This window comes from Malus domestica, chromosome 15, assembly GCF_042453785.1.
Source record: "Malus domestica chromosome 15, GDT2T_hap1".
NCBI classification, from domain to species: Eukaryota; Viridiplantae; Streptophyta; class Magnoliopsida; order Rosales; family Rosaceae; genus Malus; species Malus domestica.
Genome location: NC_091675.1, coordinates 15,425,679 through 15,449,981, shown reverse-complemented (window position 1 = coordinate 15,449,981; position 24,303 = coordinate 15,425,679). Strand labels below are relative to the sequence as shown.

At 35.6% G+C, this 24,303-nt stretch overlaps 2 protein-coding genes across 3 annotated transcripts; both read right to left on the bottom strand.

Annotated features, from left to right (window-relative positions):
* Positions 1-1,814: 1,814 nt before the first annotated feature.
* Positions 1,815-13,864, bottom strand: LOC139187730 (probable RNA-dependent RNA polymerase 5). Of its 2 annotated transcripts, XM_070814915.1 has the most exons (18): positions 13,520-13,864; positions 13,276-13,405; positions 12,930-13,004; positions 12,226-12,415; positions 11,633-11,831; positions 11,442-11,535; positions 11,223-11,362; positions 11,040-11,111; positions 10,739-10,845; positions 10,422-10,570; positions 10,027-10,252; positions 9,479-9,704; positions 9,179-9,333; positions 8,655-8,811; positions 8,325-8,373; positions 2,696-2,785; positions 2,424-2,593; positions 1,815-2,333 (listed from the first exon to the last, which is right to left on the bottom strand). In XM_070814915.1, the coding sequence occupies exons 8-18, from the start codon at positions 11,100-11,102 to the stop codon at positions 2,100-2,102; spliced, it is 1,626 nt and encodes a 541-aa protein (XP_070671016.1). In that variant the 5' UTR covers positions 11,103-11,111; positions 11,223-11,362; positions 11,442-11,535; positions 11,633-11,831; positions 12,226-12,415; positions 12,930-13,004; positions 13,276-13,405; positions 13,520-13,864; the 3' UTR covers positions 1,815-2,099. The 2 variants fall into 2 exon arrangements, with proteins under 2 accessions (XP_070671016.1, XP_070671017.1); XM_070814916.1 differs by lacking the exons at positions 11,223-11,362; positions 11,442-11,535; positions 11,633-11,831; ... (2 more) ...; positions 13,276-13,405; positions 13,520-13,864 and having other exon boundaries at positions 10,719-10,845; positions 11,040-11,058.
* Positions 13,522-20,027, bottom strand: LOC103400708 (uncharacterized). The gene is made up of 4 exons (XM_070814917.1): positions 19,363-20,027; positions 18,900-19,022; positions 18,754-18,787; positions 13,522-13,864 (listed from the first exon to the last, which is right to left on the bottom strand). The coding sequence occupies exons 1-4, from the start codon at positions 19,877-19,879 to the stop codon at positions 13,732-13,734; spliced, it is 807 nt and encodes a 268-aa protein (XP_070671018.1). The 5' UTR covers positions 19,880-20,027; the 3' UTR covers positions 13,522-13,731.
* Between the last annotated feature and the right edge of the window lie 4,276 nt (positions 20,028-24,303).

Sequence of the window (24,303 nt, the reverse complement as noted above, 5' to 3'; positions counted from 1 at the left end):
ATCCCAGAGTCATACCTAAAGTGTAAATTTTGGGACAATCTCATACATCCGTTAGTCAAACTGTTAAGTTTTCTGTTAACTGATGATGTGGCACCCACGTGGACAATGACTGGGCGCCACGTGTCATTAAAAATATTAATATTAAAAAAAAACCCACCCCCCAGCAAGAAGAAGAAGAAGAATGAGGAGGAAGAAGAAAAAAACCGAATAAGAAGAAGAAGAAGAAAAGAAAAAAAAAACCGAATCTGGGAAGAAGATGAAGAAGAAGGAAAAAAAAACACGAATCTGGGAAGAAGAAGAAGAAGAAGAAGGACACCCAGAAGAAGAAGATAAGAAAAAACAAAAAAGAAAAACGAATCTGGGAATGGGAAGAAGAAGAAGAAGAGAAGAAAAAACAAAAAAAAAACGAATCTGGGAATGGGAAGAAGAAGAAGAAGAAAAAAAAGAAAAAAAGAATCTGGGAATGGGAAGAAGAAGAAGAACACGAATCTGGGAAGAAGAAGAAGAAGGAAAAAAAAAAAGCAAATCTGGGAAGAAGAAGAAGAAGAAGAAGGAAACCCGGAAAAATCAAAAAAGAAAAACGAATCTAGGAATGGGAAGAAGAAGAAGAAGAAAAAAAAAATCTGGGAATGGGAAGAAGAAGAAGAAGAGAAGAAAAAACAAAAAAAAACGAATCTGGGAATGGGAAGAAGAAGAGAAGAAAAAACAAAAAAGAAACGAATCTGGGAATGGGAAGAAGAAGTAGAAGAAAAGAAAAAAAAAATCTGGGAATGGGAAGAAGAAGAAGGAGGAGGAGGAGGAGGAGGAGGAGGAGGAAGAAAAAAAAAAGAAAGGAAAAAAAACGAATCTGGGAAAGGGAAGAAGAAGAAGAAGAAGAGAGAGGGAAAAAAATAGAAGCTAGGAAGAAAAGAAAAAAAACAAAAAAAAAAGGAAGAAGAAGAAAAAAAAAAAAAAAAACGAATCTGGGAATGGGAAGAAGAAGAAGAGAGAGAGGGAAAAAAAAGAAGCTAGGGAGGGTACAGGTTGCAGGAAAGAAGAAGGTTTTCTTTTTTAAATTAATAGTTTTAATATTTTAATATTTTTAATGACACGTGGCGTCTAATCATTGTCCACATGGACGCCACGTCATCAATTAACAGAAAACTTAACAGTTTGACTAACAGATGTATGAGACTGTCCCAAAATTTACACTTTAGGTATGACTTTGGGACGAAAAAAATTTGATGTACCAAATGTTGAAAACCATGAAATATGAGGGTAGTAAACAGTCTTTTACCCTTTTTTAAATGATACAAATACCTCGTTATATAGATGTTTTCATTCTCTCTTAGTCTTATTTGGTTGACCATGTTTTTCAACCTAACAATCTTTCCAGAACTTTTTTCTTCTAACAACATTGTAAAGTCATATTTGGTTGTCTATTACCATGAACATTCACATCTCCATTTACAACAATAACAAAGTTGTCGCAGTTAAAAAATTCTTGTTCAGAGCACAATAAATTTTGTTCACACATATAAGAACCCTTTTTCTCTCTTCTTTTCTTACAATTTTGATCCCCAATCCAGCTCAGTCGGTATTGTTAATTCAAAACATCATCACATAGTGTTACTAATAAATGTGTTATATATTATGATGGTTGCTCAGAGAGGAATTCATACAACGAACTCTTGACCCCCTAAGAAATCATACAAGGAAAAAAACGACTTGGATGATAATCTGGACATGAGAAAGTCACTCTTAGGAAAACAAACCTACATCTTTACAAATCTGAATTTGGTAAAGTTACTCTTTTCCTACGACAAACGATAGAATAATCTACAGAAAAGTCACTCGTTTTTATATATACTCATGAATAATGTTACATTACATTAATACCACATTGCTTTGACGAAAACCAAGGACATCATTCTACACCCAAATTACATAATCTGCCCTTTAAAACAGCGAGTGAGACTATGCAGAGAACCGAACCTGCAGTGCAAACCTTCTTGCCTCCAAGTACGTTCACAAGTTAGTGATACACAGACGATACATAGTGAGCGGGTGCCTCGGATGAATATTTCATCCGAGGATCTTGAGCCCCCGTACGCCTTTCATTAGAGGATGTCCTTGAGAACAGAGAACGAGACTTCAAAAGTGCGGTCCTCGTTTATGGTCTTGTAATACTTACAGAGAGCTGAACCTGCAACTTTCCAAGCAAACCCACATTTTCTTACATCGTTTACTTTCCAAGCGTAGTCATATGCGAAACGATATATAGCGAGTGCCTCGTTAAATATTTCATCCAAGGGCCTTGTGCTCTTCTCAAAGTCCTCACAACCATACAGAATCTACAAAAATATTTGAGAAAAAAAACAGTGAGAGCAGAACAGGCACCGGATCATATAACAAGTCCCAAAATGTTGGTTCATTAATCTCACCTCTTTATACCTTCCTATGATCTTATCGGCAGCCTTATTCTTGCCGTCTTTATCATCGTTTTGCAAGACAGAGTTCATTTCACTCCTGTACTTATTGTAGAGTTCGTGCCACTTCTTTAAGCACTCCTTGGGGAGGTCTTCAACATCAAAACAAGGAAGCTTTTCCGCTACTGAATAAATGTATAGAGACAGAAGAGCAAAGTCAAAACTCTTGTGTTTCTATGGATAGCAACGTATATAATATGACTAGCTATTAAAAATACAGTTATCACCTTTGTCTGAAGTGTCTTCCGGTTGATATTCCTCCACTGCGTCATAAATTGACCCCAAAATGGAAGTCGATCTGTATGAGTTTGGCTTACCTGTTGGAGTATGTGGCCAAGTGGCCACCTTTTAATTAAACAAATCAAAAAGAAAAAAAAAGACAAAATAATTATGTCTCTTCCTTGTTTTGGGGAAAAGAAAAGGGAATTGGTCTAAAGTTGTCTTGGTCCATGGGAAGTCACGGATGAGTTCTTTGAAAGAGAAATAATTGCTATTTTTGATGAAGTGTAGTAATGAAGCCATAAGAGAGGAAAAAACGTAGCAGAAAAATAGAGCAAAAACAGAGGTGCTGCAGCCCCATTTTGAAGAGAAGAAAGAAAGGTGAATTTCTTTCTTTGTTGGTACTCACTCAATCAAAGTTGTATTTGTGTATTAGCTTTGAGCTTTGTATAGAGAGGAAATTATTCACTATATTTCCCTCTCTATTTGTTTCTTTGGTGTGTGAGAGCTATTGGGTGTATTGGGCTTTTGGGTTGTGAGATTGTCAACACTTTGTAAACTCCCATTTGGTTGATAGTGGATTATTGGGTGAGCTCCTACTGCTCCGAGGACGTACTCCAGTTACACTGACTGTTGAGGAACCTCGTTAAAATCTTGGTGTCTTTAATATTTTGTTCTTGCATTTCATTTGATAAATTTCCTGTGGGTTAGCTTGAGTTGGTTCCAACGGGTTTGGTGCTATCTTAGCACAACAATTGGTATCAGAGCACTGGTTGCTCTTGGGTACTGTCTAGTTGCCAAAGATGTCAGACGGGCAAGATGAAAATCCTTTTGGAAGCAGCTCCGGGTTTGCAAGAACTACGGTGCAAAATGCAAAGTTCGAAGTGGAAAAGTTTGATGGCACAAACAACTTCGGGATGTGGCAATGTGAGGTCAAAGATGTGTTGGCTCAACAAGATCTACTTGCCGCTTTGGGAGAGAAGCCGGAAGCTATGTCGAAGCCGGAATGGGAGAAATTAAATTTGTGGGCTTGCTCTTCAATTCGGTTGTGCCTTGCAAAAACTCAGAAGTATTTTGTGATGCGGGAGACATTGGCAAGTGTGTTGTGGCAAAAATTGGAAGACAAGTATATGACAAAGAGTGCAGAGAACCGGCTACACTTGAAGAAAAAGCTCTACCGCTTCCAATACAAAGAAGGTACAAAAATGATTAGACACCTTGATGCTTTTAATAAGTTGATTGCCGACTTGTTAAATTTAGATGAGGATATTAAGGATGAAGATAAGGCCTTAATATTGTTGAATTCATTGCCGGACTCTTATGAGCATTTTGTTACCACTATTATGCATGGTAAAGAAACTGTGAAATTTGAAGATGTGTCAAATGCCTTGATGAATTATGAAATGAGGCATAGAGATAAAAATCATGATAGTACCTCTGAAGCTTTATTTGTTAGAGGTAGATCATCGGAAAGGAGGTCCTCTACTAATAGGAAAAAATCACAGTCTCGACCTAGAGGAAACTCTAAAGGTAGAAAACCTTTAGAAAGGGATGAATGTGCCTTTTGTCATAATAAGGGCCATTGGAAGAAAGATTGTCCTAAGTTGAAGACCAAAGGAAAAGAAAGTTCTGAAGCTAATGTTGCTGAGGTTGAAACAGATTTTTCTGATTTTGCTTTAACCACTTCCTCATCATTTGATTGTGCTACTAAGTGGGTGTTGGATACGGGTTGTACTCATCATATGACTCCTCACAAGGATTGGTTTTCAAGCTTGAAAGAGTTTGATGGTGGCGTTGTGTTCATGGGAGATGACAATCCTTGCACAACAAAAGGGATTGGTACAGTTCGGTTGAAGTTGCATGATGGCATGGTTAAAGAGTTGACAGGTGTTCGGTATGTACCGAATTTGAAGAAAAATCTTATTTCTTTAGGTACTTTGGAATCCAAGGGTTTCAGGTTTCATTCAGATGGGCAGACATTAAAAGTTACTTATGGTGCACTTGTTGTGATGAAAGCTCCTAGATGTGGCCATTTGTATTTATTGCAGGGAAGCACTGTGACAGGTGAAGCATCTGTAGTTTCTGAAAATATGGGCACATCTGATTCAGATACTACTAGACTGTGGCATATGAGATTAGGCCATGCCGGTGAGAAAGCTCTACAAGGGCTTGTGAAAAAAGGTCTTCTAAAAGGTGCCACGACTTGTAAGCTTGATTTCTGCGAGCATTGTGTCTTGGGGAAGCAAACTAGAGTGAAGTTTGGTACTGCTGTACATCAGACGAAGGGCATTCTTGATTATGTGCATTCGGATGTTTGGGGTCCTACAAAGACTCCCTCTTTGAGTGGTAGACATTGGTTCGTGACCTTTGTTGATGATTATTCAAGAAGGTCTTGGGTTTACACTATGAAGCACAAGAGTGAGGTGTTAAGCATTTTCTTGGGATGGAAGAAAATGGTTGAGAACCAGACTGGGAGAAAGATTAAGATTTTGAGATCGGATAATGGTGGTGAATACACATCCGACCCTTTCTTTAAAGTTTGCAAAGAATAAGGAATTGTGAGACATTTTAGTGTTCGGGGAACTCCACAACAAAATGGAGTTGCAGAAAGATTGAATCGAACCTTGCTTGAGAAGGTTAGATGTATGTTGTCTCAGTCGGGTTTAAGCAAGTCATTTTGGGCAGAGGCAGTTAATTATGCATGTCACATCATCAACCGGTTACCCTCAGCTGCTATTCAGGGTAAGACACCAATGGAGGTATGGACTGGAAAACCTTATTCTGATTATGATCATATTCGTATTTTTGGTTCACCTGCTTATTTTCATGTAACTGAAAATAAACTTGATCCTAGAGCCAAAAAGGCTATCTTTCTTGGTTTTAGTAGTGGTGTCAAAGGTTACAGGTTGTGGTGTCCAGAGATGAAGAAACTGGTAATTAGTAGAGATGTGACATTTGATGAAGAAAGTATGTACAAAGTCTCTGAGAAGAATGTGAAAGATGTCCAACAGGTGGAGCTTGAGAAAGTTGCCTCTGATACTTCAAATCCTATTTCCGCTGATGTCGAAGCCACTACAAGTGAAGAAGTTAGAGACCATGAGGATGTTGAAGAAGTTGAACTTGAAGATTCTATTCAAGTTGAAGAGCAAGTTTCACTTCAAGAGTCTATTGCCAAGAATAGAGGAAAGAGACAAATTACCAAGCCAGCTCGATATAGTGACTATGTTGCTTTTGCTCTTCCTATTATCACTGAAGATATTCCATCCAATTTTGAGGAAGCTATTGAGAGTGAGGAGAAGAAAAGGTGGTGCAATGCCATGGGTGATGAGATGAATTCTCTCTTGAAGAACAAGACTTGGGAATTAGCTAAATTGCCTAAGGGCAAGAAAGCTATCGGTTGCAAATGGGTGTATGCCAAGAAGGAAGATGCTGGTGAGAAAAGCAATGTGAGATTTAAAGCAAGATTAGTTGATAAAGGGTATGCACAAAAGGAGGGCATTGACTACAATGAAATCTTTTCTCCGGTTGTGAAACACTCCTCAATTCGCATTATGTTAGCTCTTGTTGCACAGTATGATCTTGAGCTTGTGCAACTTGATGTGAAGACGGCTTTCCTACATGGTGATTTGAATGAAGAGATCTATATGTGTCAACCGGATGGGTATATAGTGAAAGGGAAGGAAAATTTGTTTTGCAAATTGAAGAAATCACTTTATGGCTTGAAGCAATCTCCAAGGCAATGGTATTTGAGGTTTGATAAATTTATGAGAGGCCAAAATTATTCTAGAAGTCAATATGATCATTGTGTGTACTTCAAGAAGTTGCAAGATGGGTCTTTCATTTATTTATTGATATATGTTGATGATATGTTGATTGCCTCAAAGAATGTCGAAGAGATTGAGAAATTGAAGAAGCAAATGAAGAATGAGTTTGAGATGAAGGATCTTGGTGAAGCGAAGAAGATCCTTGGCATGGAGATCACTAGAGATAGAGCAAAGGGTTTCGTCAGTTTGAATCAAAAACAATACCTTGAGAAGTTGATTCGGAAGTTTGGAGTTCATGATTCAACCAAACCGGTTAGTACCCCTTTGGCTCCTCATTTTAAATTGAGTTCTCTACAATGTCCTAAAACTGATAAAGAGAAGCTGCAAATGAAAAATATACCATATGCAAATTTGGTTGGTAGTTTGATGTATGCAATGGTATACTCTAGACCGGATATTGCTCATGCAGTTGGCATGGTGAGTCGATATATGCATAATCCAGGTAAAGAGCATTGGCAAGCAGCTAAGTGGATATTGAGGTATCTCCATGGTACTCGAGATGTTGGTTTATGCTTTGAGAGGGATGACTCTGGTATTGGTCATTTTGCAGTTGGTTATGTTGATTCAGATTATGCAGGTGATCTGGATGGAAGGAAGTCTACTACAGGCTATGTGTTTACTATGGCTAAAGGACCAGTTTGTTGGAGGTCCATTTTGCAGTCGTCTGTTGCCTTGTCTACTACAGAGGCTGAATATATGGCAGTTGCTGAAGCTATAAAGGAGGCCATTTGGATACATGGGCTGATTAGAGATTTGGGGGTTGATCAGAAGCAGGTGGAGGTACATTGTGATAGTCAGAGTGCCATTTATTTGGCTAAGTATCAGGTTCATCATGCGAGGACCAAGCACATAGATGTGCGTTATCACTTTGTTCGTGAAATTGTTGGTGAGGGGGAAATCATTCTCCAAAAGATTCTAACTAAAGACAACCCCGCTGATATGTTGACTAAGGTTGTTGGTGTAGCCAAGTTTGTTCACTGTTTGAACTTGGCTCACATTTTGCCTATATAAAGAAGGCGTTGAGCAGTAGGAGTTTTGGAGTATTTGGCTCGGCATGAGTTGTTCTCTTGCTAGTGTTTGGGAGTGATGTTGTGTGTTAATTGTGTTGGTTGGCTTATCATGACGTTTTTCGGAACTTGGCCAAGGTGGAGATTGTTGGAGTATGTGGCCAAGTGGCCACCTTTTAATTAAACAAATCAAAAAGAAAAAAAAAGACAAAATAATTATGTCTCTTCCTTGTTTTGGGGAAAAGAAAAGGGAATTGGTCTAAAGTTGTCTTGGTCCATGGGAAGTCACGGATGAGTTCTTTGAAAGAGAAATAATTGCTATTTTTGATGAAGTGTAGTAATGAAGCCATAAGAGAGGAAAAAACGTAGCAGAAAAATAGAGCAAAAACAGAGGTGCTGCAACCCCATTTTGAAGAGAAGAAAGAAAGGTGATTTTCTTTCTTTGTTGGTACTCACTCAATCAAAGTTGTATTTGTGTATTAGCTTTGAGCTTTGTATAGAGAGGAAATTTATTCACTATATTTCCCTCTCTATTTGTTTCTTTGGTGTGTGAGAGCTATTGGGTGTATTGGGCTTTTGGGTTGTGAGATTGTCAACACTTTGTAAACTCCCATTTGGTTGATAGTGGATTATTGGGTGAGCTCCTACTGCTCCGAGGACGTACTCCAGTTACACTGACTGTTGAGGAACCTCGTTAAAATCTTGGTGTCTTTAATATTTTGTTCTTGCATTTCATTTGATAAATTTCCTGTGGGTTAGCTTGAGTTGGTTCCAACGGGTTTGGTGCTATCTTAGCACAACATTACCCATGTAATGAGGAAACGACTCTGGTTTCAAATCATTGGGGATTTTGATCTGTTACTCAGAAGTTAAATCCAAGCTTCAAATCATCGGAGATCAAGGATCATACAATCAGTAAATAACCAAAAACTAGCTACTGAATTCCCATTCCAATATATGAACTTAAAACAGCAAGAGGGTGAGAATGTTCTTGCACCATACGCAAACGAATCAAAGGGTAATCGAAGACAAACAAGAAGTTCCATTTGTATTACATACCAGGAGAGAAAGATAATAATAAAGCCCTATTGATATCATCCAATAACATGACTGAAGCATGAAAAAACAGAACTAACCGTTCGATCTTTTTTCGGTGCATCCAAAGCATCATAGTATAAATCAACTAACCGCAGCATTTTTTCCTCCTTAAGTCTTTTTTCATGACCATCCCCCAGAGTCAGATATTCATCCATATAAGCCAACCAGTAGTCAGAAGCCGCACCCACTGCAAAACTGAAAAAAAGCAGAAATTATTTTGAGCACCAGAAACATAAAACTTGCAGTGGACGACATGATCTATTTGTAAACAAATTTAATACAAATACGTCTGAACCGTAGCCAGAGAGTACCATCTCAATTTCAACAAATAGAGAGAGATCTACCATCCAATATCATATTAAGCAGAATGGAAACCAAATTAAATTGAGGTTCAACAATTACTTGATGCTTTGTAACGGTCAACACTTACTAAACTTTGATAAGGAAAATTCTTCCTTAAAGCATTCAAAAGAATATCCAAAGGTTCTACTTATGCTAAGAGCAATAAACGATTGAGAAAATGGTAACTACAACAATGGGTGTAGATACAGAGTCAACATACCTCGGTTCAAACCTAGTTGTCAAGAATTGTTTAAAGAGCGCATCCTCTATATGATCGGGCAAAAGCGCACTTGGTTCTGGTGGTGAGGTGGTGGCAGCCTTGCGAGTTGATGAAGTATCGATCCAAGGTTTATTTTGTTTGAAACATTCTAAAAGCTGAAATAATTCCAAGAATTAGTGATGAACAAAATTATTTCCATCCCATGCATAAATTGGTTAACTAGCTCTAGAGTGTCTGTGCTGTGCATGTTTTGAAGTTTCAAAAAATGACAAAGTAATCATGCTTTAGGTAAATGCCAACCCGAGGGTTTCTTGAGATCCAATAGAGATCGCCATCAAAATCTCCACCAGCTATTTCATCAGCTATGGAACGTGAACCCTTGCGAGAGAAGAACATAGCGAAGCCACTATTCCCAACAAATTCTTTCAATTCCGCCACATAGGTGGCCTTCAAAACATGAACGTCACCAAAATGTAAACCCGGATGCCGGTACACTAGCACCTCTCCTTGAATTGGCCCGCTGTCACTGCAAATATCATTGGGCCGAAAAGGAGCCCCTCAAACTATAAGTGAACCATATCTGTTGACACTAAAATCCGCATGGATCAAGAAAGAAATGCAGAGTAACACCTTGGGTACAAATGGTACAAGAAATCAAATCCAAATCGTACCACATTATAACATATACTAAGAACAGTTCTACATGGAAATTTTAGTTCATAATCCATTGAAACATAATATACATTAGTGCCACTCTTAAAGCAAGGAAATACGGAAAAAATTCCAGAAATTATTTAATGGATTTTGTGTAATAGGAGAAGATAAAAAACGCCAGAAATTGTACATACAGGAGAACGCAAACTTCATCTTTTTCCAGCATCCCCGTTGGATCACTTGTCCCCATCAACATATAACTCTGAGGACTAGAAATTTTCCCTTTTTTGAGACTCTTGTTTTCCTCTTTCTTCAGGAATGATAGACGATGTTGCAAATATGATTCTTCTAGAGGAATACCAGAAGAGATCATCTTAAACGATATGTAATCATCGTCCATCCCGCCGTAGTTAAGGGCAACTGCAAATACAGAAGAGGAAGGAAGGAAACCTGTCAAGGAACTAGAAATAGTGAAAGAAAAATGAATTTGATAGAATGTTATTTGACCCATGGACATGTATCAAAACAAGAATTTGGCTAACAATTTGACCCCAAATGGATTGAAAAGAAAGAAATATCAGGTTCCCACCTTTGGCTGCTGCACGCTTATTGCAGAACACACCACGAGTATTTTCCAGATCTTTCATAAGCAACTCCATGAAATACTCTTTCGGCACCCCTCCATGGCACAGAAGGGCAATTAAATTCCTCGAAAATTTTGTATTCCTAGGTTTCTTACTGCAAGATGAAAACGTCAACTTAAAAACTACATATTCAATAATAAACATTAAAAATAGCCAAGCACATGTAAGATTAGCCTTGTATCTGAAATTCTCAACTGTAGGTGGAAAAAGCAAATTAAGCAATACAAAGTATGCAAACATACATGCTTGATAATGGATGTACCTGACTCCAACTATCTCCAACGAATTCACTTGTTTATCATCCAACATCTGTTGATCTGTCTTAACCTTAATCATTGATGGTCGAATCTGGATTGTTTTCGGTGGCAGCTACAACGTTGGACATAGAAGATTTAAATAGTATACAATGTTAGGAAATAAGAGAAGGAAGAAAACACTGTTAACAGAACTATTCTCTAAATTTTTCATTATTATCATGCATGAAACTGTTATTGGGGTTGTATTATTTCAATTTACACCAGTACTGACGAGGGTATTCCATAAGAAAATGAAAGAAATCATACCTTCTTATTGACCAGTAAGGTTCCCTTCACAGCACGGCCCTCGTAGAAAAGTCGGACCTGCATGAGCAAAGGCTACAGGGGGGAAAGCAGGGGGAAAGCAAAAGCACAAAGGAAATGAGAATATATTGCATGAACTTGATTCAAAATCTCGAAACTTAAAACTGCTGCAAAACAGTCACAAACCTCAAAGTATTCACTGGTGAACTCTTTTTTTTCAGTAACTCCTTAGGACAAAGTAAAGCCAGATCCTCAGATATGAATCCAGTTCCATCTGAATGTATAAGAGCCTTTCCATCTCTATAGATACGATTACCATATTCATCCTACAGAAAACAAAAGGAAAGGGCATATAAGTATAATTAGGAAGGGCAAGATTTCATGGAAAAGATTTGAGGACCATACTAGACAATAATCATCATCAATGTCGTCGTCAATCTTCACAAGGGACCAATTTTCTACTTTTAAGCTCTCTGTCTTCGACAAAATGAGTGAAAACCTGAATCCCAAGAAAGATGATCGTTTAGAAACTGAAGGAAAAATGCTTCTATACAACATTTGAAAATAAACTTCTTATGTTATAAACAATGACCTACCTAATCATATAGTTGCTCACACTAGACTCAGTATGTGGATGCATGAAAATGCATCTTGCTTTATGAGCTGTTCTATTAGATATAATATAATCTCCACCCCTGTCAATTGTGGCATTAGAGCCCACACGAACAAAGTAACACTTCACAGGTGATGAAGTTGGGTTTTTCTTCTTCTCTTTGTTACCACCATCTTTGAACACTGATTCATAACCATATTAACAAAGACAAACAACGATCAATTGTACTAGAATTCTCAACACACTGAATAAAACGAATGCATATTAAAACTTCACCAGGAAGAAGGGGTCTAAATAACATAAAAAGCAGTTTCTGGACATAAATCCTAAGTCTAAACCATGGGATCATTCTCATCCTAAGTCTAAACCATGGGACGTAAATCAACTATGATGATTTAACAAACGTTTTTTTTTTTTTACTCAAGCGTTGCAATAAGCTCACAATTGTATTTAAGGTAACTACACTTATGAGCCCAATCAGGAAAAGTGCACGAAAGAAATAAGTGGTTAAGGAAGTAAAAACATCTTCAAAATTGTGAATTCAAAATTTACCATAAGAAGGTATTAAAGGCATACCAAAGAAACAATATCGGCGCAAACCAACAAGAATCCCTTCTCTTGCGACCTTGCTATAATTAACATAAAGGCCCATTTTCTTCCCGGGATCTTTGTCATTCACCGCATCAGCAAATTTCACCATTAAAATGCTGTCATCTCCTAAAATTTTCTGTAAGAGAGTTCTTTTTGTGGTGTGTTGATAGGGGCCCTGAAGAAAATAACAGTGTATCACTTATTCAGCGTCAGCAAAGTAAGTGGTCAACATTGCCAACGGAAACATAAAAGTAGTGCCATTAGATTAAATTGAATCAATAGGATCCAGTGGAAATTGGTTAATTGATAGTATACATACTAGGTTTCCCATGTTGCCAAGCCGGCTAAATCAAAACAAGCAATAAAAAGCAAACGCATTTTCCAGAAAGGAACTACAAACAGCTGATTACCCATTTTCAGTGGGAGCTTTATCCTTGAAGAAATGAAACAAAATTACCGGAACTCTAAGCTGTTATAACAAGAAAGTTTCCTCCCGTCAGGCGTAGATTATTGGTATCGTGTACCGGTACCACATTTCATTATTGGATCTTACACTATGATTACCTATACTACAGGTTCTTTAAGTAACCTATCAACTTTCTCCTTGTGGACATACAATTATACATGTGCAAGCATGGAGACACATGTTTGTGGGCGATCACACATATACTGGGGGTAGGAGTAAAAACCTTGAATTTGTAGCTCCCATCCACAGCGACTTCACAATGGTAGACGTATGCTTGTCGAGAATCCCAATCCAAAGTCTACATCCCACCGAAAACATGAAAGGGGCATTAGGGCATTAGGCATATATACTAAAAATAATGGATATAAGGTTGGCTGATGCCAGTACTAAAGAAGCCAGTGGCAGTGGCAGTGAAAATTTTGGGATGCCAGTGGCAGTGAGCAGAGTTAAAATTCCAATTTTCTTTACAGGAATTTGAAAAACAAGTAGGCCAAGAGTGAAAACGAACCAGCAAAGATTATGGTAATTCACTCATTTAAAGATAAACCAGCCTTGAGAGTGATACTCACCCATTGTCGGTCTTCCTTTCGAGTATATTTGCTACCCAAAACGTCCCAAACTGTCTTCTCAAACTGCTGCATCGGCATACCTTTCCAACTCCTAATAGTTTCTGGCGCTATAACATTTTCTAACTTCTCTCTGAAAAAAAATACGTACACAAACAAAGATGCACAAAAGCAAGTAAGTACACGGTTTAATAGAGTGGAAATGCACAAGTAGAACCAAATAAGGCAGAGTCTAACTTTCGCATACCCTCCGGCATAATTTAATATTAGAAACTGTTTCCTGAATTCAAGCTCGCCTAGAGCTTCTAATTGTGCCCGCCCATCGTGTCCGGGTTGGTCCGCGGACCGATTAGTGAGAGCCTCACCTGCACCAACACACACTCAAGACTCTAACAGATACGTGGGTTCTCTATTGTTTGGGCCAGCAATAACAAAAACGGCTAAAAATATATATAGTTATCAGTTATCACAAAAAAATAAATAAAAAATAAAAAAATAAACAGTTGATGAAGGAGCAGCAGAAGAGGGGGCTTGAAAAAGAGAAGTACGGGCAGCTTTTGAAGGAGAATGCGAGGGATAGGAGGAATAAAGTAGGCCTGGCAATTCCTGACACGACCCGATAATCCGACACGACACGACACGAAATTAACAGGTGTTCGAGTCGACACGATAACGAAACGGGTCGTTATCGGGTAACCCGATAAGCACCTGTTAAGATAACGGGTTTGTTCGGGTATACACGTGGGTAACACGATACACGATAAGCAGAATATTAATTTAATAATTTATAACCCTAAAAAAATACTATAATAATTATATATATATATATTAATTTAACAATTTTATACCCCTAAAAACTATAATAATTATATATATATATATATATATATTATATTAACTATAATAATTATACCCAAAATATTAACTATAATAATTATATATATATATATATATATTAAATTTTATACCCCTAAAAACTATAATAATTATACATACAAAATAAATAGATTTAAATCTACTTAATAAATAAATACATATATACACACACACACACCATTGAACTTCATAGGATACGAATTATACGAAACTAATTTCAACGATCCAACCGTCAAACATGTTTGTATATACTTCGAGATCGCATACATCAAAAATTGCAAAAAACAAACATTTAGAGATCAAGTAACGGGACAAAACTTTTCGACGGTTATAAACGAAAAATCACGATTTAACGGTCATTTTAACTCCGATTTTGATGATTTTTTACAAACACATTCCTTGACCCTATATGAATACAATGATTGAATTCGATCTTCAATTTAAAATATTTACACTAGTGGATACCACAAAATCTTATGTTATACTTAATAAAAGTATGAATAAACTCTTAAGTATTAGTGAATCTATTGTTTTGATGGGATACTCATTCTACAAAACTAGTTTCAATGATCCAACCGTCAAACATGTTTGTATATACTTCGAGATCGCATACGCTAAAAATTGCAAAAAACAAACATTCAAAGATCAAGTAACGGGACAAAAGTTTTCGACGGTTATAAACGAAAAATCACGATTTAACGGTTATTTTAACTCCGATTTTGATGATTTTTTACAACTACACTCCTTGACCCTATATGAATACAAATAATGAATTCGATCTTCAATTTAAAATATTTACACTAGTAGATACCACAAAATCTTATGTTATACTTAATAAAAGTATGAATAAACTATTAAGTATTAGTGAATCTATTGTTTTGATGGGATACTCATTCTACGAAACTAGTTTCAAAGATCCAACCGTCAAACATGTTTGTATATACTTCGAGATCGCATACGTCAAAAATTGCAAAAAACAAACATTCAGAGATCAAGTAACGGGACAAAACTTTTCGACGGTTATAAACGAAAAATCATGATTTAACGGTCATTTTAACTCCGATTTTGATGATTTTTTACAACCCCACTCCTTGACCCTATATGAATACAATGATTGAATTCGATCTTCAATTTAAAATATTTACACTAGTGGATACCACAAAATCTTATGTTATACTTAATAAAAGTATGAAAAAACTCTTAAGTATTACTGAATCTATTGTTTTGATGGCATACTCATTCTACAAAACTAGTTTCAATGATCCAACCGTCAAACATGTTTGTATATACTTCGAGATCGCATACGCCAAAAATTGCAAAAAACAAACATTCAGAGATCAAGTAACAGGACAAAAGTTTTCAACGGTTATAAACGAAAAATCATGATTTAACGGTTATTTTAACTCCGATTTTGATGATTTTTGACAACTACACTCCTTGACCCTATATGAATACAAGTAATGAATTCGATCTTCAATTTAAAATATTTACACTAGTGGATACCACAAAATCTTATGTTATACTTAATAAAAGTATGAATAAACTATTAAGTATTAGTGAATCTATTGTTTTGATGGGATACTCATTCTACGAAACTAGTTTCAAAGATCCAACCGTCAAACATGTTTGTATATACTTCGAGATCGCATACGTCAAAAATTACAAAAAACAAACATTCAGAGATCAGTTAACGGGACAAAACTTTTGGACGGTTATAAAAAGAAAAATCACGATTTAACGGTCATTTTAACTCTGATTTTGATGATTTTTTGCAGCTACACTCCTTGACCTTATATGAATACAATGATCGAATTTGATCTTCAATTTAAAATATTTACACTAGTGGATACCACAAAATCTTATATTATACTTAATAAAAGTATGAATAAACTATTAAGTATTAGTGAATCTATTGTTTTGATGGGATACTCATTCTACGAAACTAGTTTCAATGATCCAACCGTCAAACATGTTTATATATACTTCAAGATCGTATACGCCAAAAATTGCAAAAAGAAAACATTCAGAGATCAAGTAACGGGACAAAACTTTTCGACGGTTATAAACGAAAAATCACGATTTAACGGTCATTTTAACTCCGATTTTGATGATTTTTTACAACTACACTCCTTGACCCTATATGAATACAATGATTGAATTCGATCTTCAATTTAAAATATTTACACTAGTGGATACCACAAAATCTTATGTTATACTTAATAAAAGTATGAATAAACTCTTAAGTATTAGTGAATCTATTGTTTTGATGGGATACTCATTCTACGAAACTAGTTTCAATGATCCAACCGTCAAACATGTTTGTATATATTTCGAGATCGCATACGCCAAAAATTGAAAAAAACAAACATTTAGAGAGCAAGTAACGGGACAAAACTTTTCGACGGTTATAAAAAGAAAAATCACGATTTAACGGTCATTTTAACTCTAATTTTGATGATTTTTTGCAGCTACACTCCTTGACCTTATATGAATACAATGATTGAATTCGATCTTCAATTTAAAATATTTACAATAGTGGATACCACAAAATCTTATATTATACTTAATAAAAGTATGAATAAACTATTAAGTATTAGTGAATATATTGTTTTGATGAGATACTCTTTCTGCGAAACTAGTTTCAAAGATCCAACCGTCAAACATGTTTGTATATACTTCGAGATCGCTTACGTCAAAAATTACAAAAAAAAAACATTCAGAGATCAAGTAACGGGACAAAACTTTTCGACGGTTATAAACGAAAAATCACGATTTAACGGTCATTTTAACTCCGATTTTGATGATTTTTTACAACCACACTCCTTGATCATATATGAATACAATGATTGAATTCGATCTTCAATTTAAAATATTTACACTGGTGAATACCACAAAATCTTATGTTATACTTAATAAAAGTATGAATAAACTATTAAGTATTTGTGAATATATTATTTTGATGGGATACTCATTCTGCGAAACTAGTTTCAAAGATCCAACCGTCAAACATGTTTGTATATACTTCGAGATCGCATACGTCAAAAATTACAAAAAACAAACATTCACAGATCAAGTAACGGGACAAAGGTTTTCGACGGTTATAAACGAAAAATCACGATTTAACGGTCATTTTAACTCCGATTTTGATGATTTTTTACAACCACACTCCTTGATCATATATGAATACAACGATTGAATTCGATCTTCAATTTAAAATATTTACACTAGTGGATACCACAAAATCTTATATTATACTTAATAAAAGTATGAATAAACAATTAAGTATTAGTGAATCTATTGTTTTGATGAGATACTCATTCTACGAAACTAGTTTCAATGATCCAACCGTCAAACATGTTTATATATACTTCGAGATCGCATACGCCAAAAAGTGAAAAAAACAAACATTCAGAGATCAAGTAATGGGACAAAAGTTTTCAACGGTTATAAACGAAAAATCACGATTTAACGGTCATTTTAACTCCGATTTTGATGATTTTTTACAACTACACTCCTTGACCCTATATGAATACAATGATTGAATTCGATCTTCAATTTAAAATATTTACACTAGTGGATACCACAAAATCTTATGTTATACTTAATAAAAGTATGAATAAACTCTTAAGTATTAGTGAATCTATTGTTTTGATGGGATACTCATTCTACGAAACTAGTTTCAATGATCCAACCGTCAAACATGTTTGTATATATTTCGAGATCACATACGCCAAAAATTGCAAAAAACAAACATTTAGAGAGCAAGTAACGGGACAAAACTTTTCGACAGTTATAAACGAAAAATCACGATTTAACGGTTAATTTAACTCCGATTTTGATGATTTTTTACAACTACACTCCTTGACCTTATATGAATACAATGATTGAATTCGATCTTCAATTTAAAATATTTACACTAGTGGATACCACAAAATCTTATGTTTATACTTAATAAAAGTATGGTATAGTACTATTGTTTTATTTGTTTTCATAATTATTTTGGTAAACTTCTCATAATTTGAATGATTTTTAATGTTTGGTTTTTCTATGCTTAGTTTATGCAGAAGAGAGTTATGACGTGGAAAACCTTACTGAAAACATCATCAACATAACTCTTGAAGGCAATAGATCAAGCCAAAGTTCCAATGCAATTTCATGATAATCGATGTAAATCGAGGATTTTGTAAATTGAGGTTTAAACTTTTGAGAAAGATTTCACAACCTTGAAAACAAAAACTGTTTCATTTTGCATATCCTTGCACATTTAAAATTTGTAATAGATTAGTAGTGTATGTATTATTTTTTTATTAGGCTCTTATTTTCGAGTGTAGATGTAGTACTTAAACGACAAATGTATTTTAATGTTTTGAAGTAATATTTATGTGGTAATGTGTGGTATGTGCAAATTTAAGAAAAAATATATATTTTTCTTAACGGGTCATAACGGGTCGGGTCACTTTACCCGTTGGGTAAAGTGACACGACCTGTTAAGGACCCGTTAAGATAACGGGTGTGACACGACACGACCCGTTAAGATAACAGGTGTTACACGAAAACGACATGAACACGACTGACACGACCCGTTTGCCAGGCCTAAAATAAAGTGGCCTCACCCCTCCTCCACAGTCCCCAAGGTGCTCTGTATAGTACCAAAAATGGGTTCACAAACAATTATTTATTTAAAAGAAAAGCAACGACGTTGATCAATCAGAAATGAAACAACCATGAAAGAAATTGAAGTAAAATCCGACCTTGATGAGCAGATGTATTATGCGGAGCAGATGATGGGACTTGGAAAAGAGAAGTTGGAGCAGATTTGGATGGAGTTGTTGACAAACAGGAATACAGTTCCCTCTGTCCTCCACTAGTATTCCCTGCAAATCACATAGAGAGTTTCATTTATTTCAAAGAGACGGTCAATTACTAATCGTAACGGTCCACTACTAATGATAACAGTTCACTGTTAATCACACCGATATTGTCCCAACTTGCATCTATTTTCTATAACAAACGAGGGGTGTATCATAAAAGACATCAGCGTTATTAGAAGCCATTCTTATATATTGTAATTCCTTTTATCAATTGACAATTTTCCGACGTGGGATTCTTGCATTCTTCGACAAAAACATCAGAGATCGGTTTCGAAAATAATCAGCAAAGAAAACCCATCACTAGTTAATCAAAACAAAACAACCCATGAAGTAAAAATCTGACCTTGACGACCAGGAGTGATGGAGGAAGCAGAAGACGGGCTGTGAAGAAGACAAGAAGCAGCGGGGGCAGACTTAGAAGGGGAAAGGGAAGGAGAAGGAGAAGGAGAAGGAGAATGAGGTGCACATTGGTATTTTTCTTGGCGGAGCATGAACCCGATGTATCCACTGAGGGTTCTGATCTTTGTTTTCGTGTTGTAAATTTCACCGAGGAGTTCGAGTGCCTTCTCCTCGCCCAGCAAACCCAGCTTCCTTCTCAACTCGGCGTCAGGCTGCGGCTGCTCTTTTTCCTCGCATATGGTGTTCAGTTTTTGCTGCACCCTCGGCGGCAGCGGCACGTGCAGTTGCGGTTGTGGGCAGTCGGCGTCGGCCAGCGCAACTGTGGCGCTGGCGGTGGTGGTGCGTTGGGGGAAGTTGAGAGATGAAAGAATGGGATTTGAGAAGATGGGGTCATCGAAATCAACATCCGCGAACTCTGTGTTACTGACTTTGCAGTTGTTCTGATGATGGTGGTGATCCATTGAGTTTGTCAAGCTTGCTTCTTTTTGGTGGGAGATGAAGATTTCGTCACTAATAATTGGAGCATGCAAATACTACGGCACTAATGCTGCTTTGGGCTTTTGATTGATTTTGTGGACGTTGAATTGAGGACAAAGTCTTGACGTGCCCTTTACTATGGGTTACTGGTATTCTTTTTAAGGGTAAACTGTCGGTTTACCCCCTGAACTTTTACCTCACTTTCGATTTCCCCCATGAACTTTTATATTGGAAAATTAAGGACTCAAACTAATTTTTTTAGCCAATTTGCCCCCTACCGTTAGTTTTTCATATATTCCATCCATATTTCCGTTAAGTGAGACCATGTGCATAACATGTGAGGATAGTTAAGTCATTTCAATTTAAAAATGATTAAAAACTGAAAATAAATAATAATAATAATTTTCCCTCTATTTTTTCCCGCTAATTCCTATCCTCAATTTTAATTTTCCCTCTCATTCCTATGCATGAGAAATAACATATGGTGTTATTGTCTTCATAAGTAGCTAAGTTAATCTTTTTTTTGAAGCATGTACTACCATTTTTATTTTCTCTAACAAATTAATAATTTGACAAATGCTCATGGTGTTATTGTCTCCAAAGCAGTGCATTAATATAAGAAACATGTCCATAAAAAAGACTAGGGTTTCTTATATTAATGCACTGCTTTGGAGACAATAGCACCATTAGCATTTGTCAAATTATTAATTTGTTAGAGAAAATAAAAATGGTAGACAATAACACCATATGTTATTTCTCATGCATAGGAATGAGAGGGAAAAATAAAATCGAGGATAAGAATTAGCGGGAAAAAATAGAGGGAAAGTTTTGTTTTTTTTATTATTTTTAGTTTTTTAATCATTTTTAAGAGTGAAATAACTTAACTACCCTCACATGTTGTACACATGGTCTCACTTAACGGAAATATGGATGGAATATATGAAAAACTAACGGTAGGGGGCAAATTGGCTAAAAAAATTAGTTTGAGTCCTTAATTTTCCAATGGAAAAGTTCAGGGGGGAAATCGAAAATGAGGTGAAAGTTCAGGGGGTAAACCGACAGTTTACTCTTCTTTTTAATTGTGAATGAAAGTTTAATTTTTATCAAAGACGAATTTTAACTATATTATTATTAGTTTATTATAAGATTAAAATCATTTTGCAAAGAAAATGTTAAAAATATCACATAGACATATAACTATAACAAATGACGTATCATTTACTCCTATCAAAATATCAAAGATGATATGAAAAACATGACTAAGCTAACATAGACAAAGAAATATCAAATTTGAAGCTGCCTTCAAATTTGATTTTTACTATTTTTAAAAACATTCCACTTGTCTTGTCTTACCTAAATGCTAGTATATTTAAATATTAATTTATTATATTTATTTTAAAAAAATTTTTAACATATAAAATATTAATAATATCTTAAATTATTAAGTGAGCCATCAAATTTAAATTTAATATTTTAAATTTGACGTATTTTTATAAATGCTCTAACCTCGTAAATAAAAAAACGGAAGAGGACAAGGAGGAGGATCCTGTTGGAATCGGACCAGATTTTAATGGAGATACTTTCCACTTGAAATTATAAAGGTAAGGAAAGGACTCTGACTGACTGACTGTCACTGACAGTAGGTCACTGTCCTCTGGCAAAACCAATTTTTTTCAAAGGCAGATTCTCTGTCCTCTCATTTTCCGTGACTTCATATTTGTGTGGTCACGGTTAAGTCATATCAATATTTTATATTATTATTTATTTTTATCTTATTATCTTTATAAAAAATAATAATATAAAATGTTAACATGGTTTAACCGTGACCACACAAAACAATAGGGTATGAGAAGTGGGAGGGCAGAGAATCTACCTCCATATTTTTCTCATTTTTTTGGAAAATTTTATTTAAACCCAACTATCTTATCTTCAAACCCAACTTAAATATTGTTGCCATTAAATTCTCCATTTTGCCCCGACGTTAATTATAAAGTAAAAATAAATTAAAAGAACATGAACCCACATATATGCCCACCACTTTTCGGCATCTTCTTCACTGGTGCCGGTGCGCCGACGTCTCTTAACCACCTCCTATTTCGTATTATCTGCCTCCTCATTTGTCCTGCTCCCTCCTTTATTTCTCACACTCTTCAATCATAACGTCGGCATCAGAGGCCTACAAGCATAGTCAAAGCTACGTGAGGACGATGAGTGGCAGCCGCCCCTCCCTGCGCCAGAAAACATGCCTAGGACCGCTTCTTCGATTGAAACTTGCACAAGTGGTGTGTCATAGTAGTCCTTGGCTAAGAAGGAGCTCATTTATGCAACTTCCATGTCAGGGCGTTTGGCATACATCGTCGAGTCCGTACAAATGGAGACCAAAAGTCGTACGTCGATAAGTGTGGTGCTTCTGCTCAACGTTTGCCGCAACTCATTCAAACAGTCAAAGACGTGAAGATCAAGAGCAAGAAGCCGAAGCACAGTGCTTGATAATGCAGAGGATAAGCAGATTGAGAAAACCCTGGTGTAGAACTTCCTCTCTAGTTACAAGTTTCTGAGTGGTACAGAGCCGACAATGCGGATAACCACAAATGTCTATGCCGAGAAGGGATGGTGAAGTCGTGGACGAGGAAGGAGTTAAGTCGAAGAGGGATCATTTATCTTGTATGAACAGTTCGAAGTCAAAACTTGTGGAAACTAAATGGTGTGCCATATAAGGTGGTTGTGACGCTAAAATAAATTGAATTGAAGTTGCCATGAGAATCGCCGGTGAATCTTTCTTGGGGTTTGAGGTGGAAGAGAACCACTAGGTGTGGAAAGAGACTTCAGTTTTGTTTATTTCTTTTTTTTTTTTCAGTTTTAATCAAAGGGTGAGTTAGGAATTTTAAGAAAATATTTTTTATATTGAGTGTAGAAACAGGTTGAATAGGTTCCAATAAAATTTCCCCCTTTTTTTTTCTTTTTTATTTTGGAATTGAAGAAAACAAAGTTGTTCATTTGAAAATGATTTTATTTTTGCAAGTAATTTTGATGAATTTTTTTTAAACTATAAATTCAAATGAAATATGAAAAGCACGTTAAGTGCTTTATGCAATTCAAAATTAATTTTATAAAAGAGCTTTAAGACATTTAAAAAGGTTTTTAAACGAGGTTTCATATTATATTTTGCATCTTGTAATTACCTTTTTAAGAAACACTTGAGATTTTTTTTCGAGCCATAGAAGTGTTTTTTAGATAAACATTTGTCAAATGTTTATTTTCATGAAAATTCTTAATAAACATTTCAACATGTTTTTAGTGAAAGTAATTATAAGTGCGAGCATTTAGAAAGAAAAAAAAACAATTCAACTAAAGCTTAATCTCACTTCTAAGTATAGTTTATGAGAATAAGTATTTGTGAAAAAACAGTCTCAAGTAATTTTCAAGTGTTTCTAAAAAGATAATACTTATGTACTCACTTTCTGATTTAACCTAATAAAAATTATCATACATTCTTTGTTTTTTAAAGTCCAACAAAAATTAATAAGATGTCCAGTTTTTTTCAAAACAAGAAAAGATGCGTTAAAAGACGATTGTACAAATCAAAATGAGCACTCACTAGTGAGTACCAAAGTACTATCCCTTATAGAATAGCTGAATGTGTTAATAGAAAACTAACAAAGCACACTGAGTAAGAAGGCAGTGAGCAAAAACATTCCTGAATAAGAATATGATTTCCACATAAAAGCTAAAGCGTCGTCAATAGTAATCACACTTTAAGTTTCTCCTAATAAGCCACTTAATACTGCGGTCTAGTGGTATTCTTCTTCACTTGTAAATAAGAGGTCTTAGGTTCGATTCTCGCCAAATGTGAGTTTGAACCACATTATTGCTAGCATATTGTGAGGCTAAGTCCATTCCCTCCCCTTAGTGTAAATAATATCGTATGTTCAAAAGTTTCACCCGATAAAATTTTGACTAGGAAATACTTTTCAAGCACCAATAACATACAAGATTTTTATAACAATTGGTTCTTTATGTTTTAACATGTCATCCATATGATGATCATTCATATTTTAAGCTCATCAATTTAGTCTTCTATCAATTGGGTCGGTCATTAATTCATATGAAATCATGTCATTGGCTTTGGGGATTCCATACGTATGCCACATTAACATACTAACAAAATTTTGACAGATTAAACGGCAAGAACGATATTAATATGGATCCTGACAGATAAAGGATAAATTGATAAATTGTTAACATACATAACCATCTGTGATAAAAAGTCTTAGCATATAACATATAAAGGATTTATGGTGATGGAGACACTTTGATCTTTGTCGCGTTGTTGGTTACTTGAAATAATCCAAATAATATTTGGGATTTGGGAACAAGTAATAAGTTCTATGAATGGAATAACATATGT

Bases quoted from the DNA above. Each gene is read 5' to 3' on its own strand.
- LOC139187730 (XM_070814915.1), bottom strand. From the start codon at position 11,102: ATGCAGGTCCGACTTTTCTACGAGGGCCGTGCTGTGAAGGGAACCTTA. The intron at 10,253-10,421 runs GTGGGAACCTGA...CTGTATTTGCAG, and splicing joins TAAGCGTGCAGCAGCCAAAG to TTGCCCTTAACTACGGCGGG. The intron at 2,786-8,324 runs GTAATGTTGTGC...ATACTCCAACAG, and splicing joins GTCGTTTCCTCATTACATGG to GTAAGCCAAACTCATACAGA.
- LOC103400708 (XM_070814917.1), bottom strand. From the start codon at position 19,879: ATGGATCACCACCATCATCAGAACAACTGCAAAGTCAGTAACACAGAG. The intron at 19,023-19,362 runs GTCAGATTTTTA...TGTGATTTGCAG, and splicing joins CATCACTCCTGGTCGTCAAG to GGAATACTAGTGGAGGACAG. The intron at 13,865-18,753 runs ACTTTATTTTAG...ATTGCCAGGCCT, and splicing joins TGTGGAGGAGGGGTGAGGCC to ACTTTATTCCTCCTATCCCT.